General features: G+C 42.0%; 1 protein-coding gene across 2 annotated transcripts in view; it reads left to right on the plus strand.

Moving 5' to 3' along the window:
• The window catches only part of MYO1D (myosin ID), a 162,220-nt gene that overhangs the window by 88,218 nt on the left and 54,699 nt on the right, over positions 1-19,303 (plus strand). Inside the window, exons 20-21 of one of the 2 annotated variants that reach the window (XM_037411226.1) lie at positions 8,959-9,072; positions 14,149-14,303. In XM_037411226.1, the coding sequence (XP_037267123.1) occupies positions 8,959-9,072; positions 14,149-14,303 (269 nt within the window). Of the gene's footprint in view, positions 1-939; positions 1,114-8,958; positions 9,073-14,148; positions 14,304-19,303 lie in introns of those variants that run through there. The other variant, XM_037411227.1, reaches the window with a different exon arrangement.

Below are 19,303 nucleotides of genomic sequence, written 5' to 3' on the forward strand. Positions count from 1 at the left end.
TAAGTTGGTTGGAAGGTTAAAAAAACTAATTAGAAGAACTTGCTTGCATAAATGTTTATGGTAGTTCATAATGATGTAAATAATGCTGGATTTAAATGTCTCAGGAAAGTATACTTTGAATTTTACAAAACCAATTTCAGTGGCAGGCCAGGGCTGCTGACGTTCAAGTGTTTTTAAGAAGCAGTATATTCTTTTTATTTCTAAAAATGTTCAGGCGGTCCCCACTTGCCAGAAGTGGAGCAACGTGCATGATTATTGTTTATGATTCTGCAATTGTTGCATTTAACAGTAGCAACAGAATTAATTTTGCAGCATAAAATCTCCCTTTACAACAACTTATTTGCTAGTGGTAGTGAGGTTTATTTTTTCAACAATGATTTGTGTATATAAAAATTGAAAACTCTTGTTGCTTTCCAAACAAAAATATTTCAGTGGAGTATTCTGTTGCTTTTAATGTGTTCTCTTTTAGAGTGTGGTTCGCTAGTTAAATGAGCAGTTTGAGTGAATACTGGTTTATATTGTTGGGATTAAAGGAGAATAGGCTGAGTCCAAATCCAAACCTCCTCTTTACACTCTTGCAGTAGTTTGGCTGGAACCTCTGTTAGGGAAAAGGCAGATGCAGCAGCATTTCCACCTGGCTTTTTTCACTTTAGGCTGAAAACAAAATAATTCCTCTTCTAATTCATTTAATGAACTAGTTCCAAATTGCTGCCATTTCTAGCTAAACTGGAATAACTGTAAAAATACAATATTCAGTTCTTTACGGTGTGATTATAGGAACTGTTGTTTTGAATGGGAATGGAATGACAGAGGGGAGTTACTCTGTGTGTGTGTGTGTAAAATATATGCATACCTGGTGTGGGAGTTTAATTTTGCTTGCTGTTACGCAACTTTTAAGCTTTTAAGTCCTTACGTTTCTCTTGCTTGCTCCCGATTCAGCTCTGAAGGACGATCTCCCATGCAAGCATAGGGGAAAGCAGATTTTGAAGCACAGCTCCATACCTTATCCTGTTCAGTAATTGCAAGCACAGAGCTCCTGCCTTTAGGCAAGTGTCTGCACAGTTCTTTTTTGTTTATGGTGTACGAAGAAACCCTTGAGCGTACAAACAGGCCTTGTTTCTCTACATCCTGTTACTGTGTTTACTTGCTGGAAAAATCCATTTTCTTCTGGGGTTTGTTGCATTGGTGTCCCAGCACTATAATAATAAAAGCAGTCTGGAGATGGAATAGGTGTTACCTATCATAAAGCAGATTTCTTCCTGAGCCTGAAAGGTTACTTGCAGTGTCTTCAGAGGTGAAGAAACCTTTAGCTTACCATAGCTGCTTAAAAAAAGTAGCTCAGCTGGAATTGGGAAATACTGCGGAGACTGCGAGGTTATAGTCTTGCAGTCTTGTGGGTTTTTAAATTATCTTGTAACTTTTTAAAAATATTTCTGGAAGTTAAATTATTGTTTGCTTTCTTGTATCAGAGAGGTCAGGCTTAATCCTCCACTTGCCTGCCTGGTTAGGGTTACCTTTGTATGGCTTTTGAAATCCTCAATAAAGGAAGCACAGGTGTGAGCACAGCAGTGCAATCTGTGGGCACAGCGACAGCGGAGCTAAGGTGAGATGGGCAGACCTGCAGCTGCCACATGTGCACCAAGCTGTGGTGAGGGGTCAGCTGGCACAGGGGAGCTGCTGCTCTGGCACAGCCTGACTGTGCCTGAGTTTTTGAAGTCATTAATACTTTTTCTGGTCTTTGTTCTTAAGGATCTGTGTTTTCTGGACAGAATATAACTAAACACAGTGAAAAAGCATCCCCCTTAGAAAAATGGTGGCCTTAAAAAAGCAAACAGAAGCACCTCTCCTCCAACAAATGGATAAAATAATTTCAGCATTGCTGTTGAGGACAAGGCTGCAACTTTGTAGGATCTTTAATGATGTGTGTAAGCCTGGTGATTTCAGTGCATCTCCGTGTTTAAACTCAAAAGCAAATGACCCCTTTCAAATCCATGCTTGGATGTACTATCTTTTTGAGTGAACCATTTGTCTTCCTTCTTGTATGGACAAGAAATGCCCAGGCAAGCCTGAAGTGAACAAAGGAGAGAAGACAAACAGTCCTGAACTTTGAAAGCTAACAAGACCAAGATTTCATATTTCAAGGCTTAGCATTTTGCTTTCCAGCCAATGCACTTCTTCAGGTAATCTGTTATGCCTTAAATTTGAGCGTCGGATTTGCAGACTAAGCAATGGTGAAAATTGTTGTAGAACCTGTAAGCGACGCTGTGCTTTGACTGCAAGAGTACAGTCTCTACCCTGAAAACAGCACCAGCCTTTTACTCTTCACATGAAACAATTTATATCCTAAGCTGTCTTTTTAAAACAAAGGTGTTTCTCTTGTCAAAAATAAAAGCTGCAGCGTTCCTGCTTCTTGCCCTAAAAGTAACAGCAGTCTGAGGGTCAGCCTTCAGTGCTGTGGGGTAGGGAGAATTTCTTCTGATTGCTACTTTCTTCCCTTTACTTTCTTAAAGTAAATAAATAAATGAAATCATAAAATTTCTTCCTTTTAGCCTTAACCTTCTTTAACTTCCCCATGTCATACCAAATGTTATCTGCACGTGTGGCGCTTGGTCTTGGCATGTGCAGACTGTCTTGGTGGTCAGAGCTTTTGAAAGGGAGCGACTTTCACTGCAGGGAGTTTTGTCAGATTTCTTATGCTAAACCTGGTTTGTTGTGGATTTGCAAATCGGCTGTTTGTTTCTCAGCTGAAATTTCGTTCACATGAAGCTTTAGCAGGGGACTGAAGAGCGAGCTATAGAAAGGAAAATGTAATTAGTTATCAGATGAGTTCATTGCTTCCATTAAGTAATACTCTTTAACAAAGCATCAGTGCACAGAGTAAGGTTCCTCAAGTTCATTCAGGGTATATTTTCATGATTCAGCTTATTTGAGGATTCTTGAGCAAAAAATGCGCTGTTACTGTTGGTCCCTTAGGCAGGCAGGCAGGTGTTACTGGTAATGAGAGTTCAGGTGAATGTTTTATTTCTGGAGCAGTGTCAGACTGCAGCTTTAAGTGAGGTACTGAATCATCACACTGCATGTGAAGTAGTTCTTTACTGTCAACAGTAATGTTAGTCGTCTGCTCTTCAAAATTTTCTGGTAATTGCAGTCTAATACACCTCTTTGAAAAGACACTAAAAGGATAAGTACCGGGCAATTTGAATAGACACATGTTAAGCCTGGAATTCATATATTTAAACACTTTCATGTATAGAATATATGACCTGTAAGATATTTGTTTACCATTAAATTCTTTGAGGCAGTTTTGTTTTTTTTTTAAGTTGATGATTGGCATTGTTCTAGTGAAGTCAAGGAAGTAATACCAACTCTCACCAGCCAGAGAACTGCTCTTCAAGTATTGATAACTGCTGGTAAAGTTTTCTTTAGCTTGAGTGTACGGTTCTTCATTTCAACAGCTTGAGATGAATAATAACAGATGAATCTGTTTGGACTGAAGCTTATATAGCTGGTTTTATAGAAGGTCTGTGAAGAGACTTTGAAGTCTCGCTGATGGGAAGTACATACGTTTGCTTTCTTGCAGTAGGTATAGGTAGAAGCAGGTCATTTCTGCCTATGGAAAAATATATCTTTTCTGAGCATCGTGGTGCTCTTCATTTTTTCAAAGGAAATTTTCAAGTTTTTTGCCTTGGGAAACCAAATGCATATTTCATGCATACCACCAGATTTGTTGTATCACCTAGGAAACAACAGTTTCTTCTTCTTCTTCTTTTTTTTTTTTAAAAAAAAGTCTTTTCTTCTCACTTTCTCCCTGGTCACTTGAGGCACCAAGCTGCCTTGAGAGGACCATCTCTTCCAAAACCCAGTGCCCTGCGGTGTCTAGAGGCCCCTGGCAGAGACTTGAAAAGCTCATTTGGAGCTTTTTCTGCTGCAGGCTAGACCTTCATTTTTCCCCATAAGCTAGTCAAGAAGCTAAATTAAGACTGATTCACATTTGGATCAACAAAGATATAAATAAAAAATATCCAGAAGGTGCAGAGAACACAATGCTAGGAAGGGCTGTTCTCCGGGAGGGTATAATGTATCTGAGAACATAAGGCCTGTCTCCACTCCTACAAAATCAAAATAATAGTGGCATTTGCAATGGTGCTGGCATTTGTCTGAATCTCTTCTGTGCATGCTTCTCAATGTGACAGTTTACTTCTAAAAACACAGCATGTATTATTTACATAAATATGCCATAGGTGCATTAGGCACCTGAAGCAAACCGGTTGCTTGGAAAGAGCCAAAAAGGACATGAATCATAGAGCAGTGAGAATTTGTTTCTCGGCTGAGAAGAGCTGCTGGACTTCCCCTTTGGTACATCTCTTTAGCTCTTTGGCTGAATTTATTGTTCACTGTGAACACCAAAAACAGTGGGTGACCACAGGAAAGAAGTGGAATTTAAAACATGCTTGTAGAACTACTACAATATTATATTGCCTTGTGAAAGCTGGGCATGCGTCTTGTCTCTGCTTTCTGGGTGGCAGCTGCAGGACCTTCTCGGTGGGGTGCCTCTGGCTGCACAGCCCAGTGAGGTCTGCTCCGTTTGTCACCGTGGGCTCCGTGCTGGAGGTGGGCATGGGCAACAGGCAGGGCATTGAGGTGGGAGCAACAAGTGGAGTTGTGGAAGTGAACAGGTGGTGTTGTCAGACTCCTTAAAAAAAGTTTCAAATAAATAAAAAAAGACACATTTGGTGACCATGGCCCCACATTTTCAGATCTGAGGTCTGTGCGGGGTGGATCACAGCCTAAGAGACTGGAGAATCATTTGCTTAAACTCCCAAGACATGGAGCATGGTGCACTGCAAGCTGCACAGCCGGATTATCATCTGAGGAGCCTGTGCTACTCTGCTCAAACAGCTCAACTTGTAGCACCAGACACTCCTAACCTACTTTCTCTGGGCCATTCAGTGTTTCTTAGCCTTTATTTTTTTTTTTCTCCCATTCATCTGCTTCCTAAAATAATCCTAATTATTCAGCATCTTTTTATGTGAGATTTGCCAGGCCCTCGGTCTTGTTCTTTAGTTTCTCTGAACAATTACTCTCCTTCACTTTCACCATGCCAGTGCTTCACCCACACCACTCCAGGTGAGACCAATGCATGAAGGACATTATTCTCTGTGCTAGTCTTCACCACATGCTAACGCCTTGCTTGTTTTCAGCTGCCTCACATGTTTGTGCCAAGATCTATCCAGAGCTGTCTAAAATCATCTTCAGTTACTTTTCCGAGCTGGTGCTGTTAATTTAAAGCTGTCATATAGCTCTCCAGTTGCATGTTTTGCCTTTATCTGCTCTGAACTTTGTCACTCTGCTGCCTATTGATGGAATATTTAAGTTCTTCAGTTGTCTCTTTCTCTTTTCTCTTTTCACCTAGGAAAATTCTCTTTATATTCATCTGCCTCATCACGTCTCACCCTTGTCTGCCCTTCTCAGTTGATTAATACATATCTGTGACTGTGATACACCGATGACTCCAGTTTTGCCTTAGTGAAAAATGATTTCTACTTTCTCACTTGCTTTTGACAAAAGTCTGCATCTTGCCTTGTGACTGGCTATTTAGTACCTGCTCTCTTGGGGCGTCTGAAAGTCTGGATAGATGGCATCAAACGTTCTCCTTGGTGTAGTATTTCCTGGACAAATTAATTGTAATGTTGGCGAGATGCGTGTTCCTCTGCGAAAACCCCATGTGCTGGAGCCTAATGTTACCAGCAGCCTGGAAGAATGAATATTTGTGATGAGTTGCTGGTGGGATGGAGGGAATTGAAATGGTCTGTGTTTAGGAAGGAGATATGAACAAAAGCATGATCCGAGGGTACAAAACACTTCTCTGGAGAGATTATAGTTTTGTTTCCTGCTGTAACATCATCCTCCCACTTCTGTTTTGGTAAACAATCATAAGAATTCCATAAGGTGTGGAATAGTGGTTTTTTAGCTTCAGTCTTCTTGGATCTTCCCTGGACCAGATGCCATTGTGAAGGTACAACATTTAGTATATTGTATCCTCTGAATGAGTACATTTATTAAACAGTTGCATATTTTTACAGTAGCTTTCCAGAGGTTCTTATGTGACATTTGACAGCAGGTTTGGTGATTTAATTTGTCAGGTACTGGGGGGATGCTGTTGCTGGAGACAGGATTGGTGGCCAAAAAAACCCATGAATTCAGAACATCAGAATACCTAGAACTGAGAGAAATTATATATGACCACTATACATGGCTTGCTGCTGGGTCACGTCATTACTTTGAATCATCAGCTGGTGCTTAACTATCTGTTCTTCCATTGCTCTTACTACATAGAGACTGGATGTATGAATTGCAACAAAATACTGGGCTGTGGGGCTGTGCACTTGGCTGTTTTCAGCAGTACTTACTGGGGGGTTTCACATATTGCTGTCTTCCAGCAGTTAATTTTTACCTTGTAAAAAATTCTGATTTTTATTAGAACTGTTATATATAATTGGGTTGGTGTTTTTTTTAAAAAAAAAAAGTTGTTTTAGGGTTGATACACACAAAAATCATAACTACAATACAAGATGGAGCTTATTTTCCCCATACACTGAGTGCCTGGTTATGCAAGGAGTGTCCCAGGTGGGTAGTATTTGAAGTTCAAATAACAAGTGAATGACCTTCCTGAGTATGCCTGAGATTATTCCGTGTGGGTGGGAGAAGACAGATGTATAGATATCTATACACAGATAATCTCTGCTGGTGTTGAGTGCCAGTGAGATTACAGGTGATGACATGGTGGTTTGCCTCAGCAGGCAACTAATGGTTCTTCACTGAATTATAGTGTGTATCTATAACTGGTCTTAGATTTACAGCTGTAGAGCCCAGTGGCAGACAAAATTAAGATATTAAGATATTAATTTTTCCCAATGGCGATGCTAAGCTGTGTTTGCTGAACTACTAGAAACTGTCAGAATATTTTGAGTACTGTAAAGTCTGTTTTCCTGGCAGCATAGGGGCTGCTGAGATCACAGAATGTTTAAGGTGGGAAGGGAGCTCTGGAGATCTGAGGGCCAACCCCCTGCTCTGAGCAGGGCCAACTTCAGAGGTAGATGAGGCTGCTCAGGCTCTCAGTCAGCTTGAGTTTGGAAAATCCCTGAGGATGAAGGTTACAGAGTCTCGCTGAGCCCTGTCCCAGGGCTGCTACCCTCCTGGGGGGATTTTTTCCCACTTGTGTCCAGTTGGACTTTCTGCTGCTGCATCTTCTACCCATTGCCTTTTGCTGTACTTCTCCAAGAAGTCTAGCTCCATCTCCTCTGTACCCTACCTTTGTCAGAGGGTACAGTCATTTGAAGATTAAAACACATTTGCCTCTTTTTGGAAACCAGTTTTAAAATTGTTTTAAGTGCACTATGATTTTCTTACTACTCAGTAACTTATAGGAATGGAGTTGGGAGTCAGGAGACCGGAGTCCAGGTTCAAAATAACCTGAGAATGGTACAAGCATTTAACAAAACCCAAGTCAACTAAAAGCCTCACTCAGTGATCGGTTAACCTTAGGGGCAGCAGATGCTTCTGAGCACTTTCTTGTTTGGTCTAGGAGTTTGCCAGGTACTGTAGCTTTGCTTTCCATGTTCCCAGAAGAGCCCTGGGCAGCAGAGCTGGGCAGTGACCTCCTGTTTAAACAATTTCTTTTGAGGAGCTTGAGCCCACTGGTGATCCTTAGACATCCTTGCCTTGAATGCCATGTTCTTAACAGAACACTAAGTCAAGTTCAAATACGGGTTGGGCAATGCCTACCTCTGCAGAAGAATCTGCTGTCCTCGTAGTGCGGGTCTGGGACAGCTGAACTGATCTCGCAGCTCGCTGCTGCTGGACAGAGCCGTCCTGCCTTCTTCCTCTGTTTACTACTACCCAGAGCCTCACCCTCTTTCCCTTGCAGTGGCTCTGATGCTCATTGTGCCCTTCCCTTGCCAAGCTCACAAACAGGGCAGATTTCTGTCTGGTTAGTGAGTCGATAGGGCTGAGGAGCACTGGAGCCAGCTCAGGGTGTTGCGTTAGGACCTCCTGGAAGGGGTGACAGGACGTCGTTCTCGATGGCAGTGAGCCTTTGGACGAGAATGGTTGCGCTCTCCCTCTGCATCTCTTGCTTAGGAAGGGAGAGGGTTGTGTTCAATTCCCCTGCAGCCTGAGGGCACTCCAGCTTGGGGCTTCTGCTTGCGAAGAAATAACCTTGCCTTCCTCCTGACAGCTGGTTGCCTTGGCTCTCCCAGGCTTCTTCTGCCCCATCCAGTCTCTTCTTCCTTCTTGCAGAATAGGAGAACTTTGGCAAGCCAGTGGAACATGCCTGTGCCCAGCTAACACATCCCCTGACGGGCAGGGGAAGGGTGCTTGTCCAGCTTTCAGCTTCTGGGGCAAGTTGCTTACCTATGTCCAAGGTGCAGATGGTTTTGAAGAGGGAAATGGGACCGCCTCAAATTTAGGATGGGCCAAAGCATCTGCTTGCAAATGCCTCAGGTCTGGACTGTTGCAGGCCCTGGTGGCAGCCTGTTTAGCTCTGTGGGGCAGGTATTCTGCATTGTGCTTTTGGGGTGACATGGATAATGTAGGAACAATGGCCGTCTGCCTGGGCTTGGTGTCTGCCAGTGGATGGGGACACAGGTTGAGTGTTGCTAGGGGAAAGCATCTGTCCTTTATTGGATTAAAGCTGTGGACTCTCCCAGGTTGCCACAGCCCTGCTGAGTAACTCTGGGAATGTTACTTCTCCGAGACTTTGTGTTTCTCTATTTGTAAAATGGGATTACGAGGTCCACCCTCCCTTTTCAGTGTTTGAAGATCTGTGGAGAAAAACTGTTTAAGAGCTATGCGAGTTTTGCGTATTTACATTGTGAGTTTTGCATATTTGTTGCTGCTGAGTTTTATTCTGCATGGTCTTGTGGTGCTCGGTGAAACTGAAAATTTGCTTCTTTACAGGTCAATCGCTTTAATAAGGTGGAGGACAGAGCAATCTTCATTACTGATCGGCACCTTTATAAGATGGACCCTATGAAGCAGTACAAAGTGATGAAGACCATCCCCCTCTATAATGTAAGTACAAGGACTGTGGAATCTTGTCTCAGGCTCTTAGTCACAGGCAGTTCATCAACTGTTTAGCTCCATTTCCGTATCAATAAAATGGAAAAAGATCTTGGTTTACAATTTTTAATATATTTAATGTCTTTAAAACAGTTATAGTGCAATTATCTACAACACTGATGCATCATGTTAGCTTTTAATTTCACTGCATAAAATAAAAGCTAAAACCCAAACTGCTTATCACGCTCTCTTCTGCTCGTTCTTCTATGTGGGTTTTTATTTGCTGTGTGCTGCAAGATCCTGGCCCCATAAGGGGGTTAGCATTTCACAGCAGCTTATGACACAATTTCTGTGTCTCTGGGGGTTTGTTTGATGCTTCATGTCGTGTTTGAATTTTTATTTTTTTTTTTAGTATTTGTTCATGTTTAATGTAAATCTTACCAAAGCTAGATTTGGAATTATAGTGAGGTATCTGGCCTTTGGGGTAGCAGAGTTTAGCTGCCAATGATCCCTGGTAGGAAGGGGGCTGGGTGAAAAACCTCGTCTTAACAATTCAGCATCCTGGAGTGTGGATTCAACTGCTTATTTGTTTTCCTCAGCCTGAGGTAACACTACTACAGTTATCTTAAACCTACAGAACCTGCCTGGGTTGCTTGGAAATGTACACAAATTTGTTGGGATGTTTGCATTGGAGAAATAATAAATCTGGCATCCTTGTATTGCTGGAAGAGCAGAGGTGAGATTAGAGTAATGGTAAAATCTAATCTGTGCATGTGGAGTGAATGATTAGCACAGACTGCATCCATAATGTTGGTTCTGTAGATCCTCTTCTAACCTCCTCGCTGGTCATCCACCTAGGCTGTGCACCCACCACAGTGTGTGTGAGTAATGTGCTCATACCCTGGTGAGAGTATTTGCTGTAGCAAAGTGACGTCTCCGTGGCAGTGCCTCTTGTTTTGAAAAGACATCACTGCCAGGGAGTTAGCAGCTCCAGGTAATTTTCTTCAGTTGATGTTGTGTTCTGCTGATATTCTCTCTTAATTGTGTAAAATGAAATTGTCAGCAGGTTACGCTGCTTAATGGCTGACTTTTGCTTGTGCAAACCAACTTGTGCAGATACATAGAGAGTGTTTTCCCTAGATGGGTGCATTTTTGGGGAAGTGTCAAGGCAGACAAGATGGAATTCTGTCCATCACAATTTCTCACTATTAGTTTTCTGCACTCTTATCCTATACAAAAGGGCTAGGCCGCTGCAATTCACTTACTGTATTGGTAATTATAGTTAAATCTGTATTTATCACAGCTTTATAAGAGTGTCTGCTTTACCTGTGTGTCTGATGGGTTTAAAGGTGGAGCTCGTGCATTTACATAACAGCACAAGACCAATCACAGTGGTGGTAACCTTAACATTTTCCTCTGAAAATCCTTAAAAATTAAAAGCCTTCAAAATTAAAGGGGGTGAGGAAGTCAGATAGAATTTTAGGTTGCCTATAGAATATCTGTTACTTAGAAATGTTAGTAATTATTGTTTTTTCACAAAAGCCCTGTGTCTAAGATAGGATGTCCATTCGTACAGAGTGCTGTAGCATAGCCTGCGCTGGCTGTCTGCTTTGCATTTCCTCTAGCCCCAAAGCAGTTAATGCTCTGTACATAACACATCTCTTGCTTTTATATCTACGGCAATTTAAGTATTCTAAATCAGCTTTATTTGTAGATCTGCAATTATGTCCTTCAGCAACCTACCACAAGGCTTCCTGACCAAACAGTTTCCGTGGCCTGAGCAACAGCTAAGGGCTTCTGGAGTACTTTGCAGAGGAGGATGGGTCCTAAAGGCCTTTCACTGACTCATACAGGTGTCAGAATAATTTTCCAGAGTGGGAATGTGATGAAAGCAATCCTTGGTAAATGCTGTAGTGATAAATTGCTGCTCTGTTGGCAGCAGCCTCTCCTTTAACCTGCTTCTCCTGCGCTGTGGTCCTGGGGAATAGCAGCAAATCTGCACATACACACCGGGATTGCATCGTGTGGTGCTAGGGTGTGCTCATTGATCCTCTTGATTAACTGCTGATTTTCTGTGCACGGCAAGAAGGAGGGAGAGGAGGAGAGAGTTTGGAGATATATTTGGTCCATACACAGTACCTGAAATATTTATATTTATGTTGCCAGGATTTCTTAAATTGAACTCTGGCAAATGCTTAATGCTATAATGCAGTTGCTTTTTCCTTTTTGTAGTTATGTTTTGTATTTTATTGCTTAATGATTTGAATATGCATTGTCTTTCACCTCTTGGGCTGCCTTGCACACTGTCTCTTGTTCTTCTGCATGCCTGATCCCTTCTTGTGTGGAAACCCTTTTACAGTGTACAGGGAGGTGGTATAAGTAGCCGGTTAGTGATCCAGACATTCCTTCAATTTTGGAGAAAGAACAGTTTGAACTGATTTGAAGATTTTTGAGAAGCAAAGGGATAGTAATTACACCAGTTGTGATGTGTATCGGTGTATCAAATGTGTCCTGCTAGAAAGATGCATGTTTGCTGGGGAAGATGGATTGCCCTTCTGATATGTAAAGGTGAACCCAGCTGAAATTTATCTGCCTGTTAGCTGTGCTGCTCGCTATCAGCATCTCGAAGCACCCTATCAACACAGCAGCATCCTTAGGGATGGTGTTTCCATGGAAATCTCATTGAAGACAGTCAGCTGATATCTGTTACGACCATAAACTTGTTTTTGGCTGAAGAAATCGCACAACAGTTCCCCTGTCTCCTTTAGCTATGTTTACATGTAAATGGTTTAAGTGGAGCCCATAACGCATGCCTGCTCAGTCCCAGGCTCTGCGTTCTGTTACTGTGGCTTGTGTGAGGAAGCTGTAATTTTGTGCAAATGATGACAAAGCAATAACTTTCCTTTCAACCCTGACTGTTTTGGTGTATTGAGATGCTGCTTTGGGGGATTTTCTGTGTGCAAGCATTCTGTCAGTTGCCTCAGAAGTACCAATATATGATTGTCTTTTTGTTCTTACCTGGAGAGAAAATAAACAGATAATGGCAGAAAGGAATTAAAAGGCGGCTGAAAGGATCTTGCAACTACCTTTCCCAGTACAGTGGTGAATACAATAAAGGATGTTATGTGGATGCTGAGAATTTTCTCCTGATCTTCAAGCAGAGCCAATAGTTAGTGCTTGTAAATACTGAGATAAGCACCTTCTCTGAAATTATTTCTTTTGTGTTGTATTTATTTGTTTGGATAGTCTAATGGCTAGGGGTGAAATAGGAAAAATTTTAAGGGCTCTTGGACTTCCAACACGGTTCTGTTGAATAATTAATGTTTAAATAGGCTTTTCAAATCCAGACATTGCAACTTGTTCATCTTTCACACTCCGTGCGCGTTTAAAACCTTGATGGCAGTAGTCCCTGTGGTGCTATTGTGCTCACAAGATGTTATTTAAGCATGCAAATTAACTTTAAGGGACACTGTAAACCCAGGCAGCTGTTAATGGCTGTCCGTGAAGTGTAGCTTGTTTTTGAAGTGTTTCACAACCTCAAGATAATGTGAATGGTAGAGAGTAAACTCCACCTGTGTTGGCTGTACTACGCAACTGGTAGCAGGAGGTCTCTGCTCAGTGTTTAAAATACCAGCAGTTGCTGTAGTTCAGACAGACTGTTGTACTGTGATAATAAGCCAACAAAATACGAGTGATTCTAAACTTGTGTAGTGTTTCATCCAGAAAACAGGGCACACACTGCGCTGCTTCATGTTGGTTGTGGTGTGCTTTTCTGGGACAGTGCTGCTGTCTGGTATGTGTTAGACATCCAGAGCTGGAACAGGTTTCTTGGAAACAATACGTTGTGACTGCTGAAACAAACACGCGGATCCAGACTGTTTCCGAATATGATTCATGCTTCTGAAAGGAGTGAGTAGTCTCCAACTCGATTTGTGCTAATATCCTTTCCAACACAGGCAGTGGCGTTACTTAGAAGGCATTTTTTCTTTAAGAAGAGAATAATGAGATTTTCATTTCCACAAAATGGTATAGCGGTGCCTCTTTTAGGAGAATGTGGCTTCTCTCTGCAAATCTCTGAATGACTCAAAGGAGTCATGTAGTCCTTTAGTGGACAGAGAAGGTCTGCTGTATTCTCTCCTTGTTCTCATCATTCTTTTGCCTTTCTCTTTTTTTTTTTTTCATTTATTTTCACTGGTTTGTTAAATGTAGTTGCCTCTCGATGACTCTTTTGCTATCCTTATATTTCCTTTCGACAGCATAGATTCACTTTATGCTTTTTTCTAATACTCATCTGAACAGCCTGTGTACCCAGATTGCCACTCCTAAAATTTTCCTACTTTTTGCTTTGTGAGATGATGAGGACAAAGCTTTTAATGTGCCAATTCACAGTTACTTAACAGCCAAAAAACCACCCCAACCAACCCAAACCAGAATCCCCCACCTTTTTATTTGGTTGGAACAGCAAGATCTTAATCTGTGCTAAAATACTGGAATCATCACGGCTTTGTGGGGTTTGCAACTTGTATTCTTCATCAAGATGTTTAGGCTTTCAGTAAAATTCATTCTTACATTATCTGTGCCTCATTGCGTTCCCAGTGCTGCATGTGTGAATTTGAAGATGGCTGTTGGGCAGTCGCATGATTATTGTTAGTTTCCTTTGAAAGGAAAGAAAAAAAAAAAAAAAAAAAGCAGGTGGCTCTTCAACTGAGCAGTGTGGTGTCATCCAGTGCAAGATTTTTGGGAAAGCAAGCGTTGGCTGTTAGAAATCTACCTGGTGCACTCTTTGGCTCGTGGCACTGGATATGCAGAAGGGCACTACAGCAACATGGGGCAGTGCTGCTTCTGTCAGGAGTTGCTCAGCGTGAACCCCATCTAGACAGGAAAATTTCCTTGCCCCTTTGAGACTGTTGACTTAAAAACAACACCCTGTCATTTCAGGAGGAGTATGGAGGACCTGCACGCTGCTGTCCCCTGAGCTCTGTGGTAGAGGGAGAAGTTGTGAGCGAGCATGGCGTCCTGGAAAGAACTAGCCTGGTGAGTAGCAGATTTGTCGACGTGTCTAACAATGTTCCTGCTTTCTCTTCACAGTTGATAGGATTGAGTGTCTCCAATGGAAAGGACCAGCTCGTGGTCTTCCACACAAAAGACAGCAAGGATCTCATTGTCTGTCTCTTCAGTAAAGAGCCCTCTAACGACAGCAGGATTGGGGAGCTGGTGGGAGTCCTGGCAAGTCACTTCAAGAGGTCAGTGTTGGGGTTGGGTTTTGCTGAAAACTCAGTTTAGCATGCCAGATCAGAAACTTCTCCTGATGTCGTTCTCACGTCAGTGTTGAGCTTTATCTACGTTACTTCACTGTATTACTAGGATACCAGAGCAATGTTTTTTTCCTTGCATTTTTGGGACATGCTTTTTAATCACAACACTTTGCTTCCCCTTCTGCCTTCCCTGTATGTGTATGTTAGAGCTTGGGTGTTTGGGGTAAGTATCACTTAAGATGCATTTTGAGTGTATCACAATGTCTCCTGGATGCTTCTTACAGTCAAACTCTTCACACATATGATTAAGATACAGCTCTTCATTTCTCAAACTGCTCTTCCTAGCCCCAGTATCAGTAGAGATGAATTATTGCTTGAGCAGCAAAATGTCATCTCTGTTTCTTGAAAATTGTCTCATAAATCAATGTGCAAAAGCTGTTTTATTGGTGGACTGAACACTTAAGTGGTTATCCTGCACTGAGCTGCTTGGAGCTACAGCTGAACTAGCAGTAATCACCTTTACACTGATGAGCAAGTTCAGGGCTGTCCAGACAAGCGTCACAGCAGTGGCTGTGTTGCAGGCAGTCACGTAAAAGTAACTCTATAAAGAAATGGTGTGTGGAGTGAACAGGTGTCCGGAGTTGTTCCCTTGCTCCTCCAGAACAGATCCTCTTGAGGACTGATGTTGATCAGCATCACATGCAGTGTTGGCTTTTGCCATTCACAATATTATGCTCCATTTATGACCGATAAAGAGGAGTCTTTACAGGTAAATTTTCATACAGAGCTACAAGCGGCAGGACAATGATAGTGAGTTTTAGGTTACATTAGGTCCCTGGGTAACATTTTTTTTTATTTTTTTTTTAATTCAAGAAGAACGTGCCAGTTTAGCCACTTCTCACCACTAGTGTGTAAAGTTCGCTGCTGCCTGTACTGCTGGAGGCAGGTGCCACATTCATTTGAAATGAATTCTCAGCATCAGCATAACTTCTTTTGGGAAACTGAGTGCTGGAAAGCAACAGAAAACATTCTCTGTTTTTGCTTTTACCTAAACAGAGTTTCATTTCAAAGGCAGCTACTCTTAAAGGCTTGGAAGATCATGGGTATTGCAAAGCAACACACTTCATTTTGGGAATCCTGTGAAATACCTGGAGTTCTTTCATGTCTGGTGTGCTTTGAACACAGGTGACATCTGTCTTCAGATAGCTGATGCTTCTCAGTGCTTTAACAAGTCTCTAATGTTGGAAAGAGCTGTGAAACTGTTGGTTACACTCCAGATCCTGTATGTTCAGTGTTCAGACTGCCCTGGTTTGCTGTTCCTTTTGCTCGGATGTTACTACAAAGTACCCAGCCTTTTTGTCACCTATCCAGTATAGTTCAGTGTGAGGCATGTGCTTCGTGTTAAGAAAGTGTGTTGTGTGGCCATCAGTCTAAAATACTGCACCTTTCATAGAAGGTTATAAACTATTGACTTTCAATTTCTTACACTGATTTTAACAATGACATTTTTATCTTTAAAAATAGTTAGCTTTTACCTGATCACTGTCTGTAGAAGGAAGGCAGTTAAATACACTTATATGCTGTTTAATCTTCACTTAAAACAGTATTTTGTGTGTGTGTGCTTGAAGTGACAGATCTCAGCACAGCTGGTGAAATAGGAGAGGTGGTCTAAAAGCCTGTTTTTCTCCAACCTCTAATAAAAATTACTGGTTTAACAGTAATGTACAGGAACGTCTCACATTTAATTTTCCTAGTATCTAAATGTCATGGTTTCCCTCTTCAAAGCAGTATCTGTAAATCAAGATAAAAGGAAATATTCTTGTTTTCAGCCACTTTCCATTTTCTAAGTGTAAAAAAAATCCTGTCAGTGAATGGGATTAGCTGACCCTTTGCTTGAGAGGCACTTTGGGAATTCCTTGTTAAACAGGATTAGCTGAAAGTCACCATGTGCCGCGTGGCAAGTGTCAGGTTTCTCTGTCCTGCATGTAAGAAGGTGGTTGCTGTGAAAAGAAAGTGGATCTAGCAGTAAAATCTTGAGCCTAAAAGTTCAATTGCCTTGTGACCCTGTAATGGGATTTCAGAGCTCCATTCCACCTGGGACGTGGGGAGCACCTTCCTTAGGTTACAGGAGAACTTCACTTAATGTCCTCTCTGAACACACAGAGCAATTTCCAGCCATCTCAATGCCAGTCCTGAACCCCCTGTTGTGAGGTTTTAGAAAGGGTAAGGTTGCACAGCCACCCTCGGTGATGTGTAGCATAGTAGGTAGTGGTACTTTAACTACTTGTATAATAAGATAGTGTAAAATTCCATGCCAGTCTGTGTTAGGGTGTAAGAAGGATGAGGGGTAGGCTGGTGGTGTCGTCTGTGCTGAGGATGCCTAAACCTTCTAATTCAGAGAATTTGTTTCAGGTTTTCTTATTTTTCCAAATTCTTTGAACTGGGAACTTCAATGCTGACACATCTTGCATCGGGAATTTTGGAAATTTTCAGCCAGAAATAGGTTAGACATTTTAGAAAAAGTTTCAAGGTAAATGTCTTTAGATGCTGTTATTTTTGGGCAGCTGCTTTTAGGGAAGTTACGCTTTTCCTGTTCTTTGGCATAAAGGCTGCATGTTTGGGAACGGATTGCCTGAGTTCATATCTTTTCCCTTCACCCATGAAAATCTACCTGAAGCAGCATCTTTTTAAAATTATTCCTAGTATGATTTTTCCTACTTGCAGGATGTGGTCACAAATTATATTTATGTAGTGTAAAATAACACGACATTTCTATGAGCTATATGGTTTTGGAGTAACGACTCTTCTGCTAAAGACAGTGAATTGAATATAGTCGAATTAGTAGGTGTTCGAGTCATACTTCTAATATAGCAGCTAGATTTTATTTTTTGTTAACAATGCAATTTATTAAGTTACTGAATTCCCAATAGAAATTATGGGAAAGTCAGCTGAGATGCTGATGTAACGGCCACAGTAAGTTCATGGACACGTCTACACACCATTTTGCAGGCAGACATGAACTTGAGTTTGCTGGGGTGTTTTCCTTGCTGTTCTCTGGCTGTGGCTGTCTTGACCTCAGTGATGGGCATCTCCTGCTGGAGCCCTTGTGCCTGCCGCATGAGAAGAGCTGTGTTTGAGTGAGCACATGAAATAGCTGGAAGTATCCTCTAGGAGCAAAGTGTGTTGTAGGAGCATCCATTGTAGGAGCAAGCATATGAAATTTGGATCATGGGACGCTTCTTACGCTACTTCGCAGGAAGAAAAGATGCTCTGAAGTGACTAGGGCAGCACGTGGCTCTCGTCGTTGGTTTGCCAAAGCACTTGCTCACAATGCAGGGGAAACAGCTCTCAGAAGTTGTGAATGTGGCCGGTGTCCCTTCAAGTGCTGGAACCTGCACTCAGGAGAAGGGGACCTGAGTAGCTCTTGGAGGACGTAAAAGGGGAGGATTATCAGCCAGGAAAGGACTTATCCTTTCCATCTTTTACATCCATATGCTTCATGGTCCTTAAGGGTCTAGAAGATGTCTCAGCTGACCAGTCCAACATACTGAGGGCTCTTTGTGGATGTACTTCAGAGCCGTGCTTCACCAGAGAAGACATGCTCGTAGCCAGTTTCCAAAGCACTGATTGATTTTACTCTTTGTCTTGTGGCTCTCACACTGTGTGTCACCTCCTGTACCCAGTCCTCCCTGCAGCACGCAAGTGTTGTCATCACTGGGGACTGTAAAGGCAGCTCAGATGTCACCACTGAAGATGGCCAAGACCCATCCTTTGTCCCCAAGCACTGTGCTCCGTTATACAGCACACCTTTTTGTCTGTGTTAAAACACACATGGTATTTTCTGTCTGACTTACCCGTGCCGTTCAGATCAATGTGTATCAGTGGCCTGCTCTTTTCCATGCTTTCTATTCCCCTAATTCCTGTATTGTCTGCAGCCGCAGTTGCTGGTTTTCTTCCAGGATTGCTGAAGGGAAGGGCGAGTTAAAAGAGCAGTAAAAAGCAATCCCTGCAGAACTCCAGCAGAAAATCACTTGCCTAAGGGTAATTTTGTATTTTCCATTGCACTGTGAGACCTGTCGGCGAATTTTAATCATTAGTGTGCACTGGAATAATTTTCCTTAGTTCTGGGCTCTTAAACTGGCATGCCTTAGAGCCCATTGCATTGGCACTGCTATGCTATTGACCAAGCAGTAATTCATAAAAATGAATCTCAAACTAGTACGAGGGGCTGTAGGCTGCATTAAAGCCTGTTATCCTGTTCTTATTCCACACAGGGCTCTTTGGCTTGGCAATAAGGCGTCTTTAGGAAGATTACGTTCCTCAGCTTTCCCTTTTACATGCATTAAGTATTGTAATTTTGCTCCATCTGTGCATTTCATTACATTAGCCTAGATGGTAGCAATTTATTTGATTGTGTAAGTGGAGGGGTTTGGTTGTTAGGCTTACTGTCACATGCACATGTATTGTCTGTGTGTAATACAGGATTGTGAGTGTGTACGTAGAATCTATACATACATATGTAAAAAACTGGGGGAAATTTATGCATATACATATATTTATCTGTGCACATATGTAAAAATTAGAGAAAATATGTGTATATATTTATATACACATGTGCAAACATGTGGAAAGTATATGTATATATACATATGTGTAAAGATGGGGAAAGTATATGTATATACCTATATATACATATATGTAAAAAAACTGGGGGAAAATCTGTGCCGTGAGCCTTTCAAAGCAAACTGGAATAGGAACATGTTTGGTGTAAGGTGCACAGTTTGCCCAGGCTTCCATATTAAGCCAGATTTGCATGGGGAAATGCGTCCTTACAAAATGCACCTTTCTTTGCCGGCCATCAGCAGTGCAGTGGCACATAGGGGATATATCTGGGATTATAGCTTTATTATGCTAAATACCATCAACAAACAGATTCTGGTCCAAAGGGTTCACAGGCTAAGCAAGCCCGGGAGCCTGGAAGGGGGAGA

This window comes from Falco rusticolus, chromosome 18, assembly GCF_015220075.1.
Source record: "Falco rusticolus isolate bFalRus1 chromosome 18, bFalRus1.pri, whole genome shotgun sequence".
NCBI classification, from domain to species: Eukaryota; Metazoa; Chordata; class Aves; order Falconiformes; family Falconidae; genus Falco; species Falco rusticolus.